The following is a 23,414-nucleotide window of genomic DNA, read 5'->3' as shown; positions in this document are numbered from 1 at the left end:
TTGGGAATGGGGATGGAGGGGCAGCTTTAACCCCACTGGCCCCCCGAGCTGGGCCATGGGGTTGGACATACTCCACACACTAGAGGGGCTCTAACCAGTTCCACAGAGATTAAAATCGGGGAGTTTCCAGGTGCCAAAATAAAAATCTTTCTCTTTCAGTTTCAGAAAAAAAAAAAAAAAAGAAAATTTGCTGGAACTTGGAGCTGTGGTCAGCAGTGGCTCAGAGGAAACAGGGTTTAAAATGTTCTGTACTTTACCCAGTGATTCTGCACCAGAGCCCTTCCCACCTCTGCACAAACCTTGGCTTTGCAGAACACTGAGAGATTTATAGATTATCAATTGTAAATTCACAAAGGGAGCAGGAGGATGACAAAGGGAGAGGGATGTTGTAAAGCTGAGAAGCAGCTCTGCCCCTGTGCTGGGCACTGCTAAGGCCACAACTCCAGTCCTGTGTTCAGCTTTGAACCCCTCACGACAAGAAGGACATTGAAGGACTGGTGCATGTTCAGAGAATGGAACAGAGCTGGGGAAGGGTCTGGAGCACCAGGAGCAGCTGAGAGACCTGGGGGGGGCTCAGCCTGGAGAAAAGGAGGCTCAGGGGGCCCTTCTGGCTCTGCACAACTCCCTGACAGGAGGGGACAGCCAGGGGGAGTCGGGCTCTGCTGCCAGGGAACAGGGACAGGAGGAGAGGGAACGGCCTCAGGCTGGGCCAGGGGAGGTTTGGGTTGGATATTAGCAAAAATTCCTTCACCTTGAAGGGTTGTGAAGCACATGCATAGGCTGTCCAGGGCAGTGGCAGTCATCATCCCTGGAAGTATTTCAAAAAAAGTGTGGATGAGGCACATAGGGACATGGGTTAGTGCTGGACCTGGCAGTGCTTGGGGGAACACTTGCACTCTATGATCTCAGAGGGCTTTTCCAACCTAAATGATTTCATGATTCTAAGAAGCATGAAACTCTGAAAATACCTATAGATAAAAAAATACCCCATGGGTCCCTGTCAAACATTCCCTGCACAGGGGAACTCCTGACTCCAAATCTGGCAGAGTTTCCTCCACGGGTTTCTGAGCGGCACGTGTCAGCCAGGCAGCTGCAAGGACAGCTTGGCAGGAGTGGCAGCAAACCACACCTGGAGCTTATCTCCCCAGCTGAGGCAACCTCCTCCCACAAAGTTTATAGTACAAGTGCATGAAAAGCTGATCAATCCAGCACCAGGAAGAGCAGCACCCAGAGCAGGAGGTGTAATAACACTGGTGTTGGGCAGAAATCCTTCCCTGAGATGAGGATGAGGCTCTGGCACAGGTTGCCCAGAGCAGCTGTGGCTGCCTCAGCCTTGGAAGTGTCCAAGGCCAGCTTGGACAGGGTTTGGAGCACCCTGGGATAGTGGAAGGTGTCCTTGCCCATGGCAGGGAGTGAAACAAAATGAGTTTTAACGTCCCTCCAACCCAAACCATTCTGGGATTCCGTGAAACACTGCCTGCAAACACTTTGTATCAAACACTGTCAGCAAAGCCTCCATCAGCAGGGAGGACTGAGACAGTGCCAGGGCTTCCGGCTGAGTATTTTTGAATATTCCTATTCTGATATTCGTGTTCCAAGCAGCCTCTGCCCACTAGGAGATAATGCCTCTCTCACAGCTGGCAGGGGTGATCTTCCCAAGCGACAGCCCGGGTGACAGTGCCCCACCCTGATACCACTGCTGCACCCCGATAGCGCCGTCCCGACAGAGCGCTGGGGCTGCCCAGGGCCTGTCACACACCTTGGCCTGTTCTGGGGTGGCATCAGGCAGTGGCACATCCCAACCTCTGTGTTATCCAGCAAAATGCCCAAGAACAACCGCGTGACTGTAGCAGGAGGAATCTCCTCACAGGGAGGTTGTGGAGTGACACCGCTGGACACGGTGACAGGATCCAGATGGGAAAGACATAGCCTGCCTTTTCCTGACTGGGATCACTCCCACAGAAAATCTGACGGCGAAAATGACTTAGAGGACCAAGCAGAAACACCACCCGAATCAATGTGAAGATTTGTTCAACTCCAAGTTATGTCAGCCACTAAATTATTAAATAATAGCCAAATGAATCACTTGGGAACGAACATAGCGTTCCTCTTGCATGTCTATTTTATATTTGTCTGGATCCCGTGTTTATTTTAGTCCCCAGCCATGTTTGTTTGAAAGGCAATAACAGAGGAACTCATGACCATGCCCCAGTGAAACTGCAGAAACAAAAGAGCAACCCCAGTGATGGTGTTTCAAGGCAGCCAGGACACCTCTCATGTGAGAGCCTGGGATAAGGTTTTTGCTTCTGCAAAGCATGGCCACTCAAACATTGGCTTTATTCTGCCTTTTTCTGGCAGGTTGAGGTGTGAAGCTGGAGGCAGCTGCATTCCAGCAGCAGGGCAGTGGGGACCCGCCTCTTTACAGTCCTGGCACTGTGCCATCACCCCATGCCAGAGCTAAGGTCGAACCGGAGCAACTGGAATTGCACTCCTGCCCTTCAGCCTTTTGTTTGCAAAAGGGGTTGATGCTCCAGGTTTTTCTCTTTTTTTTTTTGCTTTTTTGTTTGTTTGTTTTTTGTTTTTGTTTTGTTTTGGGGTTTTTTGTTTGGTGTTTTTTTGTTTTCCAACCAAGAGACTGCACTACAACAGCACCAGAGCAGGTTGATCTGTGGTGGGGACTGCAGCTCAGGTTTTGGGACATTATTTCTGGGGCAGGATTTAAACATGGGTACAGGAACAGGGATTAAATCCAGCAGAAATAAGTATGTCCAACTTGCAGCCACTTTGAGGGTCTGTATGAGGAGGTGACACTGAGGCAGCTCATGGTGATGAGATCATGACAAATTAAAGTAAAACTGTAAACTGAAAAAAGATGATAACAGCAGCAAAAAGCTGCAGAAGTACTTGGGCACTTCTGGGGGAATGACTGGACTCAATGTTAGAGGGCTTTTCCAACCTTAGTGATTCCACAATTCTACTAATAAACACAAAACCCTGGAAACATCTATAGGTCAAAACACCCTTCCAGCACTGGGTTCTGCTGCAGACCCCCCACCAAAGCAGGAGAGGTTCAGAGGTACAAAGTATAACCTAGCCCAGGCTGCTGCAGAAAATCCACGGGCACTGTGTGGCATCTCTCTGCTTTCTCTGACTTCAAAAAGAAGGAAACGCAAAGGCAGAGGATGAAATTCAAGGCCCTTCCATCAGTAACACATTGCAGCTCCTGCTGTGGCTGGAGGACAGAAGAGCAAAGCTCCAGCACCAGACTGGGTTTGGAGGATGAGGGGGTAACAGAGCACACCTGTTTGTGTGAAAATGCTCTTCCTTCCCAGAGCAACATTCCTGGACTTTTGCAGCGTTTTTCTGCTCTTAGAGGGGAAGCAAATCAACTTAACAGAGGAGAAACCAGAAATTACCAGGCTGCACCCTCTGGACATGGATTTGACATAGGGAAGCAGCAATCCTTCCCAAGGCTCAGCTTTGAAATCAACACTGGGTATGATCCATACTGGCTCCCTTCAGCTTTCTGAACAGGGTCAGCTCTGAAAGGATAAGGTACCCTAAAACCCGGTGAATGTGAGTGGAACAGACCAAAAGTAATTTATTGTTCAAGGGATTTTTTTTTTTCCTTGCTTTTCTAACATTATTTGTCAGCCTTTCTTTTCTGCAGTTTTTGTCCTAACACATGCATATGGACATGTCATCCTGCATGTGGAGCAGCCCAAGCAGAAGCAGTGTCAGTGTTTGGGAGGATCACAACTCCTCACCCAAGCATGACCAGTGCAACTGAAGGCCAGTGGAACAAATCCCAACAAAAGCAAGGACAACCTTAACCTCTCCACTTTATAAGTGCAAGGCACATTCTTAACGTGATCTTTGGTCATAAACAAGGAGCAGCATGTACATAAAAAGAAAAAAAACAAGATCCTTTTCTTTGCAAGCCCATTTGCACACAATGCTCTCCCCAGGGAGAGTGTACAAAATAACTGGGATGTGCTCAGCCACTGCTGAGGATCTCCAAGGATTAACCCCGGGATGCTTCTGCCTGAAGCAGGCACAGTTAAACCTCTCCCCAAATTAGAAACACGGCATAAATCATTACTGTCAGCACCATGAAACCAGGCTCTGAAACAATTTGGAAGGTGTCAGGCAGCAGCAATTGCTCCATCATCCCAGGTCTCCAGAGCAGGGCTGTGGCTGAGGTTCTGCCAAGGAGCCTTGGATAGTGTCCCTCTGTCCTACCCTGGCAGGGACAAACTGCTTAGTGACTCTTCCTGGTGTCAAGAATCTTTGGGAAGAGGCAAGGGATGTCCATGGCCTTAGAACACCAACACTTCCTTGTACAGTTAATTTGAGAGCAAACTTTTTAAACACAACAAGCCCAGGCTGGTCACTCCCTCAGATTGGAAGGGGCTGCCTGAAATCCATGAATGTACTGGTAGATCAAAAATAGCTCTCGGTTACTTATGGCCTGTGGGTAGGGCTGTCTAGTCAGTGTTTATACCTATTTATACACGTCCCATCTTTCTGCAGAAGCTCTTTGTTGTGCTCCCCTTCAAAACTCCACCTGAACATATAAAGCCAGCACACTGCTGATCTAAGGGGCAACTTCTTCATTCAGCTGAGGAGTAAAAGTCAGAAACCTGAAACTGAAATGCTTCCAGTTCCGCAAGACTCTCTTGCATATGAAAACCACAACCTGCTTCCCCACTGTCTCTGGCACTTCAGATTTCTCTCCCTGCAGTAGCTGAACTACTGAAGGCTCATTGTTCCCCCAGGTAACCACAGGAGGAACGTCTGTGCCGGCAGAGGCACCGCGAGCCGTGACCCTTCTGCACGTCAGACACTGCCAGAGGCACGTAGGGGAAGGGAGCAGAGCCGAGCAGGGCCCCGGGCAGCCCCTCAGCCGGGCCCGGAGCTGGGCTGGGGTGTCTGGAAAGCGAGCGGGCTCGGAGAGCCGCGCTGACCTCTGCCGGGCACCGGCGGCGCTGCACGGCCCCCGAGCAGGCTCCACCCGCTGCTCCCTCTGCCTCCAGGTGAAATGAGCCCCACAAGGCCTGGGCCTTCCCGGCCCCCTGTGAATCCTGCTCCAGGGGTAGCTGGGGCTGTGAGTGCGCCTCTCGCAGCACCTGCGGCCACCCTGCACTTCTGTGACACCAGGTGGGCAACACAGTCTAACTTAGCAACAGAACCTCAGAGTCACTAAGGCTGGAAGAGCCCTTCAAGACCCAGTCCCACCCTAAATAACACTAAGTTGTTAAAAAGATAAATCAATCCAGACACTGAGCACAGCAAGCCAAGGCGGCAGCACTGGCACATCCTTCCCTTACAGCTTCAACATCCTTGTCCCAGCCTGGAAACCACCAAGCAAAGGAAACTCCACCACCAGTGTTTATCATGAGGGATTTAATCTAAACCACACAACTGAACCAATGGAGCACATCTTCTCTGGGATGCACACAGGTCCAAGGGAGCCCCTTGGGCAGTGTGGGAGCTCCACTTGCTCTCCAGCCACGCTGCATTTTTACCGGAAGTGAATCTTCAAGGGTACCTTTTGGTTTCCAGACCAGCAATTTCCAAAAGGGAGATAGGAAGAATACTTTAACTGCTGTTCCAAACCCACAGCTGGCATACAAAGCCCATGCTTTTGCACATCCAGCTGGTTTTCCAAGGAATCACCACAGGGCTCTGTTAGGCAAGAAGTCATGTGGCATCAGCTACTGACCACCCAGCTGAACCTGTAAAGCAGGGATCAGACTGCACCTCACACCCCGGACAGGTGAGCAGGTACAGCTGTGTGCGACACTTCACAGGTGTTCCAGCCAGGTGGGGTGACTGTCACAGTCAGTGAAAAGTTAAATACTGAACAACAAGTTGTAACCAAAACTTTAATCCCAAGGATCTCACAAAAGACATTTTACAAGTGACATGAAAATTCTTGTACAGTAAAGAAATGTTTAATAACTAATAGTTTACAATGTACCATTAGACACAACACATCCACTCCAGGTGTCAGTTCTGCTGTGGATTTGGTCTATTCAGAGCTTCTGGAATACATGGTCAACCAACAATCATCTAATTAAGGACTCTACTCACACCAAGTACAAAATTAACTGACCCTATAGCTAAAAAGTTTCATTTCATGGAATATAAAGCAGCTCAGTCAGAACTGGAGCTGGATGAAGCTGCAGCCCCCAATCTTCCCCCTTCCCCTTGCCACTGGCTCACTACTCTCCTTCCCAGAGTGGCTATGGAGCACCCATGTCCTGCTCTGCTCATGGCCTGATCCCACACACCATCCCTGCACACTTGCTCGAGCTGAGCCCCAGCCCAGCCCAGCCCAGCTCTCCCTGCTACACAACACAGACTGTTTGTCATTCCACCCCCCACCCCCCCTGTGTCTAATGGTACATTGGAAAACCATTAATATTACAAATCATAGGAGCTGCTCAGAACCATATACAGATTCACATCTTTACATTTGCCACCTGTTACAAGATACAAAGAACAAAGCAGGTTCAACAGCTAAAACATTTTAAAAATGCACCAAGCTTTATGAAGTTTCAAAACAAAACAATGTTCTGTACATACTCCTGGCCTCGGATCTCATGACTTCCTGTACACAGCTCCGTCCCACAGTCTTATTTCCTCTCATTTGACCTGGAGCGACTGAAGAACAACAGACAGGTAAGGTTAGGATCAGGTGTCAGGAGCAGCACATTTTCCTTTAAGACTCCCAGCCACAATCAGCAGGTGATATTTGAGCATTTTAAAAATACTGTTCATTGACTAAAACAGAGTATTTTATTGTTTAAGGTGAAGAATCTCCTATGACACTACAGGTGATTCTCCAGCAAGGCACAGAAAGTCATTTTTGGATTTTCTCAGAACACACAAACACTGAAGACTCTTCTTACCTGCGAGACCTGGAAAAGGAGCGAGAAGGCTTGTGGTTCCTCTCCCGTGAGAGTGATCTTTCTCTTCTCCTGTCTCTGGAGAGGGACCTGGCAGAGACCACAACATCACATCATCAGAGCAAAGCCTCATCAGGCCAAGGAGGTTCCTTGAGGAGCTTCCCTTCAGGAGTGGAGGTTAACTATTCAACTAGGGGAAACCTGTTACCCATGCTGCTATTAACCCTTTCTGGAGGGAAGAATAATATTCCTGAGCCAAGAGCTGTAAACAGGCATGCAGTACTTTGCAGAAGTTTGTTTTTTTTTAGAATCCCACTTAATCACATTCTAATTTATGGCTGGACTCAAATCTTAAAGGTCTTTTCCCACCTAAGGGCTCCATGATCCTATGCTTACAGTATCTGCAAGTAGCAGATTAACAGTTAAACTTTGGGGAAAACAGACAGAAGACCCCAGGCAGCTACAGAAAGGAAATTACTTCTGTACTCAGTATCCTTCCACTGCTATCCCTGGAATCTCAAACAGCTCAGTAATTGCAGGCAAGCAATATGACAGAAACAAATCTGTTTCCTTTTTACCAAACTACTGACTGTGCACAGCCCACGCATGGAGCTGTTTTGGGCTGTTCTTTTCAACCCTCCAGGCTGGAGTAGTCCATGGGGCAGGGATGGGATTCGTACCTGCTGCGGCTCCGGGAAAAGCTTCTCCTTCGTGGTGATCTAGAACCAGAAAACAAAATGTGAGGCACTTTATCCATTCTTTGAGCTTTAATGGGGTGAGGCATTTCCCAACTTGTCAAACTCACTGTTGGGCCCAGGGAACGTGCCAAGAATAACTGGCATCCATCATCCAGTAAAAGGCATGGAAAGATTAGGCAGTAAAACCAAGTTCAGGGTGAACAGCACATTTCCAACCACGAATTCACTTAACTAAGAACGCGTCAGAGCAGAGTTGTCCAATGCAACACTTTCCATTTCAACTAAATACACTGCCCAGGACACCACACCAAAGTCCCACAGGTGGTTCCAAAAAAAAAAAAAATAAAAAAAAAATAGCACAGAGCAAATGTTTTGGAACCCATGCAAGCAAAAAAGGTCCATAACAAGACATAAGAGATATCAAGTGGAAAAAAAAAAGTGAGAATGCGCTCAGTGTCAATATTGATAATGCCATTAAGTGCTACATTAGAACTGCATATTTGTGACTGTCATTTTTAATGCCATAGAGTGTGTTTAGGCTATTTTCTTATAAAAAATTAAAAATTAAAAATATAACCTTAGCTCGGCCCAGTTCATCCCAAAAAGTAATTGTTTTAAGTTTTGAAAACTGTTAGTAAAACCATTTAAAGGTGATAGGATTTTTTCTGGCAAGGAAAAGCTACATTTGTTAGAGCTTCATTAAAAATTTAGTTTGGCATCTCACATGCAAATATCCTGGTTTTTACATTATTCACAGTGTAAGAGCTTTCATATCACCCTTAAAAGTTTTCTCAAGCAACATATGTACGTTACCACTCAATTATGCACAGCCAGCCTTTGATTGAGAAAAGTAATTACTTATAAGCCGCTTACTCCTTATTTTAACCAGCAGTAAACTGTATAAGCAGGAAAAACTTACAAGTCTTTGGTTTCAACAAGCTAGAAATGGTGAGGTGAGGCTGCCGGACTGACTGCCAAGAAGAATTTGCTGAAAAGGTTTTGCCAGATGTTGCGTTGTATTTAGTTGGTTGGCGAAGGGGGTGTTGTGGATTTTTCCTGCTTTTTTGTTAGCCGAAGGCTGCTGCTGTAGTTGTTGTGAAGACATTTGGTAAATAAACAGCTGAGCTGATTGGCCGGGAATGTGTGGGCGGTCGAGGTGGCTGCTGCCGATTTGGTTAAGGTTGGAGAGAAGGCTGAGAGAAAACAGCATGCTCGGGAACCAAAGGGCGGTGCAACCTGACGACTGGCCATGCCTGGGTCATGTGAAACGACACCAGCCAAGCTGCATGGGGCGCGCTGGTCACATGACGCTGAAAGGGCTAGTTGGCTGGCTAATGCAGACTCAGAGGGTGGTGAGAAGAGACATGATGGTGACTCTGTAACGGGTTCATTTTTATTAATAGATGGACCAAAAAGCATAAAAAAAATGAAAAACAAGCCATCAGTACAACCATCTATTAGCTAACAAATACTCCTAATGTGTTATTTTTTTCAACAGCAAAAGGGTAAGCTTGAAACCCTGGCTCGGGAGGACTTCACTCACCTGCCACAGGCAAATTGAGTCCTGTAAAAACCACGGTGCACACTTAAACTGCCAGACAAACTAGTCTGGGTCCAAGAACGTGCCAGTTCCCAAAAATCCTGCCATCTGCTAGAGCTGGGTTTGCAAACCTCAAGTGACAGGATTGTCACATGATGCTTTATTTCCACGCTAACACTAAAGTGTCAAGATTTGAGATGTTTAAAGCAACTGTTAATCTATTATTAAACAGCTGCCTGCTTGGGAAGTATTTAAGTTCTGCAAACGAAGTGGAGAAACCCATTGGTATGGAAATGCTAAACTGCTGTATGTCATGTTCTGCCATTATGGAGTAAAGGAAAGGAACAGCCTAAGTTGAAGTATGGGGAAGAAAGGGAAAGTGTGACTAGAAGATGAGCAGGTTTTAAGAGGAAGGAGGATAAGCCCAGGACAGAGGACACTGACTACCAACTGCACAGTCACCTAAGGACAAAAGCCAACAACATTCAACACAACTCAAGTTCACCTTGATTTTGTGGGGAGGGGGGTGATTTTGGGGTTTTTTTTAGCATTCGTCATTTCCGAATCATGATCAGATAGATAGATGAATGTCATCCATCAACATGCCTGTAACAAGCCTGCTTCTAGGATGCTACGTGGTAACTGCCAAGAGCTCTAGGATTGTGCTGTGCCCAGGTACCTGCGCCGAGGAGGGGGACTCCTCCTGCGATAGTCATCCCGAGGGCGCCGGCCCCACGATGGAGGGGGGCCACGGTTCCGACTCCGCTTCTCCCCGTTGGAGAGCTCCACTCGGACACGACACCCACACAGGGTTCTGGGAAGAGAAGGTGACGCTGGTTAGCATTTCCAGGGAGACGACAGCACGGAACAAAGCATACATGATCCAGAAAAGGGAAAAGAATGTATAAGGGCAAAAATGTTCTGTAATCAAAGAAACAGTGCCCAGAATCAGCTCCAGCATGACTGTGGGGGACCCTTCCCTGAAGTGTCCAAGGCCAGGTTGGACTGGGCTTGGAGCAAACTGATCTATCTAGTGGAAGGTGTCCCTGCCCATGGCAGCAGGTGGAACTGGATGGGCTTCCAGCTGAAACCATTCTCAGATTCTTTGGCAGACAAAGGTTTGGCTGCTTCTCAAAACTGCTGTGCCAGTAAATCAGGCAGGGAAAGAGCAAAGGAGTCTCCATGATCACTTTTACCTCTTTATAGTAAATCCATGTGCAATTTAATTAATGCACACAAAGAGGAACAAGTAATTTCTAACTTGAGAGTTCAACTGTGAAGAGCAAAACTAACCAGTACAATGCTATTCATGGAGGGCAGGGTTAGGTGGGGTATTGGGAAGGAATTCCTCCCTGTGAGGGGGAGAGGCCCTGGCACAGGTTGCCCAGAGAAGCTGTAGGTGCTCCTGGATCCCCGAAAGTATCCAAGGCGATGGTGCTTAGAGCAGCCTGAGATGGTGGAAAGCGTCCCTGCCCATGGAAGGGGGTGGGACTGGATGAGCTTTGGGGTGCCTTTCAGACCAAACCAATCCAGGATTCTATTGCTGCACTGTAAGAACACCTTTACAGTAGCATATAAATAAACAGCGCATAAGAAACGTGTCAAGACCTTAGTCCTGCAGTTTAAGCTTCACAATTTAAAACTGTATCCCTCCTATAACGTCTCGTATTTTGACCAGCCAAGCCAAGCACACAAGCATGTTTTACCTTCCATCTAGTTCTCTTACTGCATCAGCTGCATCTCGGGGATCTTCAAATTCCACAAAAGCAAAACCAGGAGGATTTCTCGCCACCCATACACTGCGCAGTGGTCCATAGTAGCCAAAAGCTCGCTCTAATTCCGTTTTGTTGCCATTATTTCCAAGGTTACCCACGTAGACCTTGCAGTCCAGCGGACAAGAATCACGATGCATTGCTAGGACAAGAAAAAAGAAGTTCACGTATATTTAACACGGCGCATGTGCTCCTTTACTTCCAAGGAAAATCACTCTATTGGCTGCTTCCCCCTGAAACTTCAGCAGTGATACACTCTGATGGAGACATTGTTTGGAAGGGGCAGGGGGGGTGAGAGAAGACTGTTAAAACCCAGCAAGAAAATAGAGCTGCTATGTTGCACTGTGATTAGAATTCACTATTTCGGGGAACTCCGTTTACTTTTACAGCTTAGATCTGAGGGAGGTCCCTGCGCCCCTCTTCCTGCTTAGCGCGGGGGGGTCTGCAGAGGGCGCTGCGCGGGGGAGGCTCCATTGTTCCCGGATCGGGATTAGGATCAGAGCGATCCGCGCACGAGCGGGGGTGCGGGGCAGCGCCATCTCCCGCCAAACCCCGCGGGCAATGCCCGGGGACTCGCTCCGGAGCTGTTCCTCGGCATGGCGTGAGGGGCGAGCGCTGCACCGGCGGGCGGCACGCCGCCACACCGCCCCCGCGGCCCCTCCCGCCCCAGCTCACACACCGCGGGGAGCAGGCCGAGAAGGGGCTCCTCCGGGCAACCCGCGGCCTCCCCGCGCGGTTCCGCTCAGGGCTGCGGCAGCCGCCGCCCCAGGCCCGGCGTTACAAAATGGCGGCTGCTCTTTGTTTGCCGCCGCCGCCGCTTTCATCCGCCCTGCCGGGCACCAAGACCGCGGCTGCCGCCTCCCCCCCGCCCTCCGGGGTGAAGATCCTCACCGGTGCTCAGAGGGAGGCCGCGCGAAGGGAGCCCGCGCTAAACTCAGCCGACTCGACCCTCAGCGAGACCCCAGCTCCGCTTTTCCTCACTGGACAAAATGGCGGCCACCAACGGCCCCACCCGTCCTTATATAAGGCCAGTAGCCCCCACGTGATGCAATGCGACAGCGAATCATAAGGCGTCGTTGCGTTGATTGACAGATAGCGTCACCGCGCGCGCGCGCGGGTGGGTGGGAGTTTGGCGATAATGGCGGGAGCGCTGAGGGTGCCCCGCCCGGGCCCTGCAGTCGGGGAGCGGTAACACTCCCAAATCTGCTGCTTTTCTGGCTACCATGAAAAATAAAGTTTTATTACCTTGTGTCTTTGGCCCGATTAGGTCCGTCCAGGTAGGGTTTGCACCTATGAACGCGTTAATTTTCTCAGCCGTTTCTCTCCGTGAGCTTTCAATAAGTGTGTTGAGCAAACTGCTGTAAACCAGAGTTTTTGTAAATTTTATGTCCGGCCTTTGCTTACTTAGGCACAAAGGACGGAATTGAATTTGTTTTAGCGCTTGACAAGACGAGAGGATCTGAACGGAGGAATTTTAGTTAAGATACACAGTACTGTTGATGTGCTTTGCCAAACTCTCACTCATACATGATGTTTGTACATGTTGTATGTACAATGCGTTTTAACCTCTAATTAAACAATTAACTTGCTCCAAAGTGGTTGCCTTAGATAAAAAAGCCTCCTGATTTTGGTTATCAGGTAATATAAAAAACCCACCCAGGGCTGTTGCTGCAATAACCTCCCAAAAACCTCCTTTTGCAGCCAGGCTGGGTTTAATCCAGACTTCAACTCTTTGCCATGGGCAAAAGAAGACGAATTTTTCTGGTACAAATATAATTAGTAATACTTTAAATCATATCACACACAAAAAAGCATTTTGAGTACAAATTAATGCTCATTGACTATTCTTTCCAAGCAGGAGCTGTGCAGAGGATGGAGCATCCTCTGTCTACCAGAATTCCAGAAACCCAACTGGAATTTAAAGCAACTAGCTGATATAATTATTTGGAATTTCCAAAAATCTTTTGCAGCATCCTCCCTTATTTTTAAGAGCTTTTTCTCGGTAAAATCCTCCAAGGGTCAAAACTGGCCAAGGGACAGACACAACAATTTTGAGGTAATGAATGCTCCAAAGTATCTTTATTCTGTGTACAGTTATCTGAGAGTTACCTGCCTTTAATTAAGGAAATCTAATCCGTTGTAATCTAAATTAGCTGATGGCTAATTTCCTGAGGCAACACAAACAAAGGAAATAATTTGAAGGTTGGAGCTGTTCAGCCATTTCACTTTGTGACTTCTTTGAGACAGTGATTTCCAGCATTCCCCTTCCTTTCCGAGGGGGTTTACAGCATTCCTAGACACTCCTCACATCACATAATCTATGTTTCAAACATGATTTAAGTTTTGGAATAATGGATATTTAAAAAAAGAGAAAGAATCAGAACAAATATTAGAGAGCAACTTAGATAACCTTGTAATCCTAACAGAACTTATGATTTCATACTAAAGTTACACATGATGTATGAAGATAATTCCAGGTGGCAGACTTGGGAACAAAGGATTTATTCAGAAGTCAGTTCACCTGCTGCAAAGCAAACAGAGCACTCAGCACTCACCTAGGACAAGTTACCTGCTCTATTCAAGCACCTCTTCCCTGGGGTTGAGCCTGTCACCACATCTTATAAATCACAGTCCACAAAAATCATGTCATCCAAACAATCTGTTTCCAGTTTGCTTTTGGCATTATTCAGAAACTAAACATGGCCCATCATGGGGACACAAGGCAGAGGTCAGAGTGTTCAGCCAAATTCCCAGAGCTGGGGTTGGGGTGTGCCAGCACAGCCACACAACACTTGTGTCATTCCAAAGTCAGCGGTTTGATCATCCTCCCAAAGCTGGCCCCCAAACCAGCCCTGTGGATGTCACACATATGTGGAAGCTTTGTGTTACATTACTTCCCTCCTTCTTCCAAATTTATGATTGTTTGGAAAATCCTACTGCATTGCACTCGCTGGCTTGTACCACTTGTGTCCAATATTATTGGCTGAATGTTTTATAACACCCCCCCAGACCAGGATCCAAGACCACACTGATCTGGAGTAAGGTGTTCTAGTCAAACTGCAGTTGTGGTTTCTGAGATTTCAGTCTCACAGAGGAAAATTAACACATTCTAGATGTTATGATTTCAAAGAAACCTCAGCTGTGTGAGCCAAACTTAAGGGATCACCAAATCACAGAATATCCTGAGCTGGAAAGGACCCACAAGAACTATCAAAAAGCTACTCCTGGCCCTTCACAGGGCACCCCAAAATCCCAGCCTGTGACTGAGAGCATTGTCCAAATGCTCCTGGAACTCTGGATACCTCAAGAGACAGATAATATTTACTGGAGAATACTTCTACCTGCAAGATGATCTCTTGGAGCTGCTGCTCAAGCAAAACCAGACACCAGCAAAACCAGTTATTTACTGGCACGGTTCTGCCCACAGAGAGGCCTTTTGCTGGGAAATGTCATTGCTCGAACAACAGGAACTGGTGGAGGGGATGCATCTTCAGTCAGAAACTGACTGCACACAGGCACATCTGAGCCTGCTCCCATGAGGTTCCTGTGGATTTGCTCCATTTTCACATCCTGCCCATCGACCAGCCCTGGTAAAGGCTGTTTTCTGAAGAAGCAGACTTAGACAAGCCTGATCTTTAGATATATTTCAGTGTGTGAGCTTATTCCCACTCACTCACCTGTTTATAGGGTACAAGCCCCTTATTTCCTCACTTTTAAAACCTATATTTTTACCCTGTGAAAGCTTTTGTCTCTAGCTCAGACTTCATGTAAAGAGAAAATGAAACAACAGACTGTAATTTATATATCATAGACCTAAGTAAGACACAGCACCACAGCACAGGGTGGACTGCCTGTCCCCAAGTCTCAGCAGCTGGGGATTAATTAATGTGTTGTTTCTTTATTTGGATGACATTTAATTGCTCATCCTTCATCCTCACCTTTCCAGGTGTGAGGCTTCTGCCACTGTTGGGGTCTCATGTCTAAGCTATTGGCACCACAGTGACATTCCCTTGCAGGAGCAGATCCCAGAGGGTTCCTTTCCACGGAGACAGGGCCCATGGCACTGGGAGACATCCCCCCTTTTGTTTTTTTACTCAGATGAGGTTCTCAGGAGACTTCTGCAACACTGTGAAACCTAGGATAAGCTCAGAGAGCCCAGTGGGTGTTACAAAAACAGCAATAGGGACATGAGGCTTTGTCTCAACTTCACCTGAATTTGTTTTGCACACATAAAATATTCCATCTGGAGACTATTTTGGACAGAAAAGAGAATCAGCCCGGGCTTGACTTCAGGTTTGGGAGGACAAAACATTCACCCTTGCTGCCATGTTCATACAGAGCTGTGAGTCCCAGGAGCTTCTGTAGATCTGGCTTGAAATCAGAAAACGGAAAATGAAAACAGTGAGCCTGAGTCACTGCTGTTCAACTCTAATTTTAACTCCTGGAAGATGGGAGTTTTCTCAGGAATGACGCAGTACATAGTGCATAGGGGCCAGGATCTCAAACTGCTCCTGGAACAGCTTGCCCCCCTCCCAAATGTGATTGCTGGCACCTCTGCAGATGGCACAGGACTGTCCCCAGAAACAAGGAGGTGACACAGAAGAGCTAAAAGCACCCAGAGGGAGGGGGAGCCTGGAACTCACTCCTGGGAGCTGAACTTCACCTCTTGAAATGGTTATGGAAGCCATGGGTCTGCTGGCTCCTTCTCCAGGGACAGAGAGCTGGTGATGCTCCTTGTTAAAAACAATATAATATTTGCTTTCACATTTATGTATTAGCCTTTACACGTTGTTATTTATCCTAAGTATTTGAATATGGTACAATTTGTAACTCCTGTTAGCTGCTCATTAGTATAACAGAATCTATTAGTTTTGCACTGTATAGCTCACTGAAATAGCCGTGTGATGAATATATTATATCTGTGTATACACCATATAGCTTATAGAACTAGTGGTGTGATAAATGTATTATGTTGTAAACCTTAGCAAAACATGAAATGTTAAAATGCTTCTGTGTAACTAAGAGAGTGGTGCAAAGCAATTACGTGTTTTTTCCCACATCTGCTGACTGACCTCTCCAAGTGATAACAGTGACACAAATCAGAGCACCCGAGAAGAGTTGGAGAAAGACTTGTTAACTCTTTATCAGAGAAGTGTGAAACAACAGGATGAAGGAATAAAATATATTGACCTGATCTACAAGTTGTCATGCAGATAAATCAGCATGTAAAGCCAAACAAAAGAGTTTCTGCAACATCAAAAGCTCCCAAGAATGTTTGAATAATGTATGAAACACATGAAAATGTATGGACCTCTGTAATGTACCATTATATAAGTAACACTTTCTTAATCTACCAGTGTGTTCTTTAGCCGATAGCCAGAAACATCCCACGCTGGACATTGTCCCTTTTTACCCCCTTATTCAATTCTTAAAAATTCTAAGGAGTGAACTGTGTTTTTCACACTCTGTAGCACCTCGAGTGCAGGTGCGATAATGGCACAATCTTGGTGTCATTTCCTCCCCGCTGTGAGAGAGGGAGGCCCGGGAGCCCCGCGGCAGCTCCGTGTCCCGGCTCTGTGCTCGGAGCGTTTCCTCCGGGCAGGGCGGTGCCCGGCTCTCCGCTCACGGCACCGCAGCGCTCGGGGTTTCGGCTCTGTCGGCCTAAGAGCAGTAAGGAAAAAAAAAAAAAACAAACCAAACCACAACCCAAAAATAATAATAAAAAAAAGAGTTGATGTTTTCGTCAGGGAAGCAGGAAGACTTCTGGAGCCCACACTTTTGTTACTGATGAGTAACAGAGAACAGTACACAGAAAATATCCCTCAGATCTCTCAGCCCGTCTCCCTACAGATAGAGGATTCCTTTGATGCAGCACAGTCTTTGTTTAATTAAGTTTTCAAACCCCAGGCCAGAGGATCCCCCTTACCCTAACGAGGCTATTTGCACATTTGCTTTGCTTTCTGTTCCCTCCCCTAGTTCCTTCTTCCCCCTCAACTGGGCCTCCAGGCTTTCTCTTCCCTTTTTCTTTCATGCTCTGCTGCAGGCCATATTCCGTTCCTCCCCCACCTGGCTCCCCGGGGGAAGGACTGGAAAGCAAAACAAAAGAATCACTCCCAGGAAAACTATAATTGGCACAACCCTGCTGCTCCAAAACTCCCGCTGAAGGTGAGGGAACAGCGAAAGCCCCTCCCATTAAGAGCCCAGGAAAAGCCGGAGGGAGGGAGCGAAGGCTTTGAAGCCCAGGCTAAAACCTTTGATAGCTCCAAGAATGCTGTGAGGGAGGCCCCGAGGGTCTGGTCAGCCCGAATCCCTCGTTACCTCCCCGGCAGAGCGGGCTCCTGCTCCACCCTGCACCGCTCAGGGCTCTCTCAGAGGTTAACTCATCCCAGCTGAAAATATAACCTGGGAGTGCTGGGGGTACAATTTCCCCCTGTGACATTAGCGCTGACCCCATTAGAACTGGGAACATTTCCTCCTCGTGTGTGGCTGGACTGTACAATTGACACATTTTATGCTTTCTTTAGAAATAGTGTTTCTCTCATGGATACAGGGTAACCCTGGCGAAGTCCGAGCTCGGGGAGATGTCACGAAGTGATGACCGTGGTTATTCCGACTTCACCGAGTCGTTGGGTGGAAGGAAATGGCCCGTGGAAGGGAATAGCCGTGGCAGTGTGGTGTGACCACCAGAACGCTCTCCAAGTGTCCCTGTCCCAGTCCCACTTTGCCATTTCTGCTTGTGCTCACTCATCTGATGTTTTTCCAGTGGAGTAACTGCATCCAACGAAAACCCATTGTACACAGGAGACTTGAAAAGTTCATGGAAGAATTGCCCCAGATGTTTTACACAGGACTTTGGCCAACACTTATTAATCCTTGAAGATGTAACCAAGGGATCCAAGGCGGATAATTTGGTGTAACCAAAGCAAGCGTTAAGTGCTGCCCCAGAGACTCAGACGTGAAGCCTGATCTACCAATATTTAATGAATGTCAACTTTAATTGGTGACGCACTCTAATGGGTGACACTCCTAATGATCAGGACTCAGGTAATGAAATCAGGAATGTTTATTGGGCGTCTCAGGCATAGTGGGGCTCAGACAAGCTGCCTTGAGGAACATAATGAAAAGCAATTTGGTGTCCATGGAAGCTGTGAGAACAGACGAGGCTGTGAAGCCCTGCAAGGGGCCTGTCTGTGCAGGACAATGTGTCTGCATCCACCTGAGCCTGGCTTTATCAGGAACTCAGCCCTGTGCCTATGGGAAAGGAATCCAGGGCTTTGGAAAGTACCGAGCAAATGATCTTTCCAATCATCCCAGGGAATTGTTCCTCAGAGATGACAAATACATTTATTGTCTTTCACTTTGAGAAGTAGGAACTGGTCCTCTTAAGCAGTTTCAGCCTAATGATCCAGCCACATCCTGAGTATTCTACTGAAATTGCCTGTGTGGAGATCATACAATGTGAATTGGTATGACCATATGAACATATCACATAAGAAACGAGTATCAAACCTTGTGTGGTGTCAGCTTGCAGGGTTCCAAATATATCAGAATTTGGCTTTCTGTCTGTACTACCATTTGCACCTTTATTGTTTAGTGAGTTTCACCCATTTTCCAAGACTTCAAACCAATTTATTTACTGTACAATCAACAGATTTAAATTAAATTTGTACTGAACGTTAAAATCCAGTGGGATCTTATTTAGGTTGCCCAGAGAAGCTGTGGATGTGCCCAAGGCCAGGCTGGATGGGGCTCGGAGCAGCCTGGGATGGTAGAAGGTGTCCCTGCCATGGCAGGGGTTGGGATGGTGGGTTTAAGGTCCTTTACAATCTAACTGTCCTGGGATTTTATTATTTACCAGCTCCTGAGATTTTCTGTCAGTAAATTGAACTTGCTTGAGCACATCCAGAGGAGGGGAACAAGGCTGGTGAAGGGCTTGCAACACGATGAAGAACGGCTGAGGGAGCTGGGGGTGTTTAGCCTGGAGAAAAGGAGATTCAGAGGTGACCTTATCACTGTCTACAGCTTCCTGAAAGGTGGTTGTAGTCAGGTGGGGCTGGTCTCTGCTCCCAGACAACTACTGACAGAACGAGAGGACACAGCCTTAAGCTGCACCAGGGGAAGTTTAGGTTAGACATCAGAAAAAAAACCTGAACTGGAAGAGTGACTGTGTGCTGGAATGGTCTGCCCAGGGAGGTGCTGGAGTCACCATCCCTGGATATGTTCACAGAAAGCCTGGATGTGGCACTCAGTGCCATGGTTTAGTTGATGAGGATGTGTTAGGTTAGGTCATAGGTTGGACTAGATGATCTTAAAGTTTTTCAACTTAGTTCATTTTGTGATTCTGTAACTGGGTTTTACTGACTCTACATTGCAGGAGTCATCAGTACAGTTAGTTTAGATTCCTCTGACCTAACTCAGGTTCCCACACCTGAGCCATAAGGACAGGAAAGGAGGAGAATCTATTTCCATATCAGAGGTACTTTTCCTGATCAACCCTGGAACAACTGGATATCCCCTGTCCATCATCTTGGAGCACAGAAAAACTGTGTTAGAACCAAAAGTTCTCACAAAACAGGAGAGACTGCAAAGGAAGAAGAAACTGCCTGCAAAGCTGTGATCTTTTCCTTAGTCACAGCTGAATATTTTAAAATCCAAGATTTATTATTGCTGGAGCTGTCTCATTTCCCTGGCACAAGGTCTTAGTCACAGCATGCTGTGGAGCCCATTCCCATTGTTCCTGAGCTCTCTGGGCTGCTATAAAAGGCGGTCAAGGTTGCTCAGTGTCACTGCACTGGAGCATCAGCACGGGGCTGGCAGGAGTCTCTGCAGGTCAGGACTTACTGGGATCACCACCATCAGTGAGTGGATAATGTTCCTTTTGTAACTGGGAGATGCTTTTAATTAATGTAGACTTTACTGTTGATCAAAGTGTCATTTCTCTATTGTGTCTGAGCAGTTCTGCATTAGCATAACTTAAAATATCCCTCAGCATTTAATACACACATCTCTATGTATATTTATGTGCATGTATCTGCATTTAATACACATGTTTTTCATCAGAACTAATACCCACTTGTTATTTCACATCTAGTTTGATTTCAACATATTGCCCAAGAAAATTACTCACAAATTGCTGGGGAAGGCTTATTAAGAATAAGCTTGTTACAAGCAAATACAGAATTGATGTGTATTTATGTTCTATTAATGTATAATTTTCTTTTTTATCCAGCCATTGACAATATTCAAGTTAGTATAAAAACAAGTCGTTTGAGGAGATGCTGCACTTTTTATTATACCAAATTTCTTCTGCACAGAAAAAAATTATTCCTTAAAAAAATTGTACAGGAACTTGTCTTTACTGCTCTTACATAACAATTTTAATACTTCAACTTTTGTTTTGTTGTCCCTCTAGGTTTTGATGTAACAATTAATACAGGATTTGCTGGTAATTGAGTAAAGGGTTAGGCTGGAGCCAATCCTAAAACAGGGTACAGTCATTAGCACCAAAAATGCAGAAATTTTAGGGCTAGACCTGGCAATAAAGGCGTGGCAGGGTTGAAGGGATGGGTAGGTATGGATCTCCCAATGCCATGAGCAGATATAGAGCTGCTGAATTATAACATAGATTAAAATTATCATGGCACAATTACATCTTCTAGTTGTCCCTTCCCTAAGCCAGAAATCCACTTCTTCACAGAGAGGAAATCCAGCATGAGTCTAATATTGGACATTTAGGTGTCAGCACTTGTCTTGCTCATGGGAAAGGTTGTGTTATTGAAGGCCCAAACCCCAGGGTTGTGAACAGCTTTAACTTGATATTCCTGCTCCAGCCTTAAATACCTTTTGGATTTCATTATTTTCAGCCATCCTGATCTTTGTGTAAAATTGCTGTGTAGTTTTTTTATCAGGAGTGTCTTTTCCAAGTCCTGAAATAATTTTCTGTGCTTGCAAATGCACAAGAGATCAAAATGTTATATTCAGAGGCAGCAGTGGGAAAGGAGATTCAGGACTCTAAGCAAGGAAATGTAGAAATATCCTGTGAATCCTATTCATCCTTTCCTGTGTATGTTACAAATCCACAGGTCTGGGATGATGTGGGAGGTCCTGGGGTGTTTTACCACAGCACAGTGTGGTAAAACTCTCATTCCCGCTTAAAAGCTGAAATTAATTTTGTCAGGTGAAAGCAAGCACAGAAGAAAAGATTTCTGATCACACCGTCAGCTTCTGGACCTGTGGAGCTGATTTAAAGAAGAGAGAAAATGTTCCTGCCCCAGAGATCTCTGCAGACAGTTACATTTTTGGCAATTCTTTCTTTTGCCTGTTTTGCAATGTGCCAAGATCTTGAAAAGTAAGCAATATTACCTTTTTACTTCATTGATAATTAGAAAACTGCTCACTTTTGATTTCATGGGTGTGTTCTGCACTGCTCTTTGTTACTCCAGGCATGGCAGAAGAAAAATTTGATTTATTTGATACAGCACCATTTTACCTCACCGTCTCTGAAGTGTAAAATTAGACCAATTGCATTTTTAGATGTGTAACATGGACCACATTTCAGTTGTCACTTTTAAACACAGTGTAGCAAAGCACATAAGGATGTTCAACAGAAGCCATGGAGATGGCACATGCTGAAATTCCATATTTAGGTTCCCATTCAGATCCAAATCTGCAGTAGGAGCCTATAGCTGCAGTTAGATCTTACCTAAGCAGCCTGGAATCCTGAAACATTTCCATCTGAGATTTAGCCTGCCCTCCTCAGTCAACAGTTGACTCAAATATTTTGGTGTATCTGAAGAAAATAGGAGATTATTTTTATTTCATGGACATCAGTGATTTCAGGTAAATTATTCCTGAGTTACAGCTCTGGAAGGAAAGAAACAAACCCGAGTCCTGGAACACTGAGGTGATGGAAAGGGAACTTTATTCTAATATTGAAATCTCTGAAAATAATCTAAATTTGGGAAAGACCAAATTGCCAATCTCCCCAGATTACCTTTCTTAAAAAAAGAGGAGATTCAAGGTACACCTTTGTGAATAGCACAGCATTTCAGCTTCCCATCTGCAGGAATCTTTAGGCTTCCTGACAGGCTGCTGCACCTCCAGTGCTTCTTCCTCGGTGCACGGAGCATCTGGGGTCCATGGATGCACATCAGTGTCTCCGTGCCCTGACTCTGTGTTCCTTCCCTTGCAGCAGGAGGGCAGTGACCGAGCACCAGCTCATGCACGACAAAGGGAGGGAGGTCCAAGGGCTGAAGCGCCTGATGTGGCTGCAGCACGCCCTGGGTGCCGTGCACACTGCCAGCAACAGGAATATCCCACTCCCAAATGCCAGGTGGGATGTGCAGAAGAGCCAAGATCCCTCAGATTTCAACGGCAGCGACGGAGATGAGGCTTCAAGCCTGATGAAGCAGCTGCTGGAACCGATGGAAGCTCAGGGCTTCCTCCCGCTAAAGCAGCTGGAAGGGAAGATCCCAAAGGGTCACTGGAGCCCGCAGCACCTTTTTGACCCCCTTTGATTATTCCCACCAGTGTCAGCCCAGCCGTCTGTCCCTCGCTTTACACGTGCACCGCTGGAGGGAACAGCTCCAGCCAAAGGTGAACAGCAAAATGAAAACCCTTAACTGCATTCACTCCTCCAGATGTTCACAGAGACCCTCGTACAGGTCCTCTCCCATCTGAGCGCTGGGACTGTGAGATGGGTCCCCTCTTCCCTCGCCAGGGCCCTCCCTGTCTCTCTTGGATGTCTTAGGGACGCTGCAGCCACTGGGAGCTCCTGGAGCTCACACAGTAGCAGGAAGTTTGGGTCATTAATCTGCACATTCACAGGCTCAATCACAGCCTAATGTTTTGACTCTGGAAGAACTTTACCTCTGAATACAGGTTCTCTTCCATTCACACCTGCCTGCAGTAATTTCACACTCTGTCTAGTAATCACTTTTCTTACACTGTAGTTACAAAAGGTTTTTCAGCTTGCAGACTGTTCTAAGCATCCTGGACCCTCAGGATTTCCTTTGTTTTGCCGGGTAGAAGTTGGCAGTGATCCCCATTCAGCCAAAGCCCCAGACATCCACCTTGTTCTGCTGGTGGAAGAGATGAGAACGAGCTTGCAGGGTCCCTCTTTGAGCCTTTTGTTCCACACTTCCTTTCCTTTCCTCAAGTGAAATCCTACCCAAGAGCTCCCACAGCATTAGAAAAACATTCATGAGGCCACCTATGTTTTCTGAGAGGTACCGCTGGATTTTGCTGTTCACCTTTGATAAGAAACTGACCTCCTCTGTCTAAGCAAAGCAAAGTCCAGTTTAACTGTAAACTCAGTCTTTCAGAAATGAAATCTGTCATGTGTGTTAAAAATATATAAATATACCAGCATTTCCGTTGTGTAGGGACTCTAAACACTGTTTTAAATCCAGAAATTCCTCTCTTGCTGATAGACTTCAACTGTGCTGAATGCAGTTCTCAGTGATTAAAATGTCGTCAATAAAAAAAAAAA

At 46.6% G+C, this 23,414-nt stretch overlaps 1 protein-coding gene and 1 long non-coding RNA gene across 2 annotated transcripts in view; both read right to left on the bottom strand.

Moving 5' to 3' along the window:
- Positions 1–5,869: 5,869 nt before the first annotated feature.
- SRSF3 (serine and arginine rich splicing factor 3) lies at positions 5,870–11,947 on the bottom strand. The gene is made up of 6 exons (XM_015650652.3): positions 11,816–11,947; positions 10,859–11,066; positions 9,832–9,966; positions 7,595–7,633; positions 6,918–7,004; positions 5,870–6,669 (listed from the first exon to the last, which is right to left on the bottom strand). Exons 2-6 carry the CDS (start codon positions 11,062–11,064, stop codon positions 6,642–6,644), a joined length of 495 nt encoding a protein of 164 aa, XP_015506138.1. The 5' UTR covers positions 11,065–11,066; positions 11,816–11,947; the 3' UTR covers positions 5,870–6,641.
- Positions 11,948–21,828: 9,881 nt separating this feature from the next.
- Positions 21,829–23,414, bottom strand: part of LOC117245533 — a 3,607-nt gene continuing 2,021 nt past the window's right edge. The window contains exon 2 of the long non-coding RNA XR_004500277.1: positions 21,829–22,380. This is a non-coding gene — a long non-coding RNA (uncharacterized LOC117245533). The remainder of the gene's footprint in view (positions 22,381–23,414) is intronic.

The sequence above is a fragment of the Parus major genome, chromosome 26, assembly GCF_001522545.3.
Source record: "Parus major isolate Abel chromosome 26, Parus_major1.1, whole genome shotgun sequence".
NCBI lineage: Eukaryota > Metazoa > Chordata > Aves > Passeriformes > Paridae > Parus > Parus major.
This window is presented reverse-complemented; position numbering and strand designations above follow the sequence as displayed.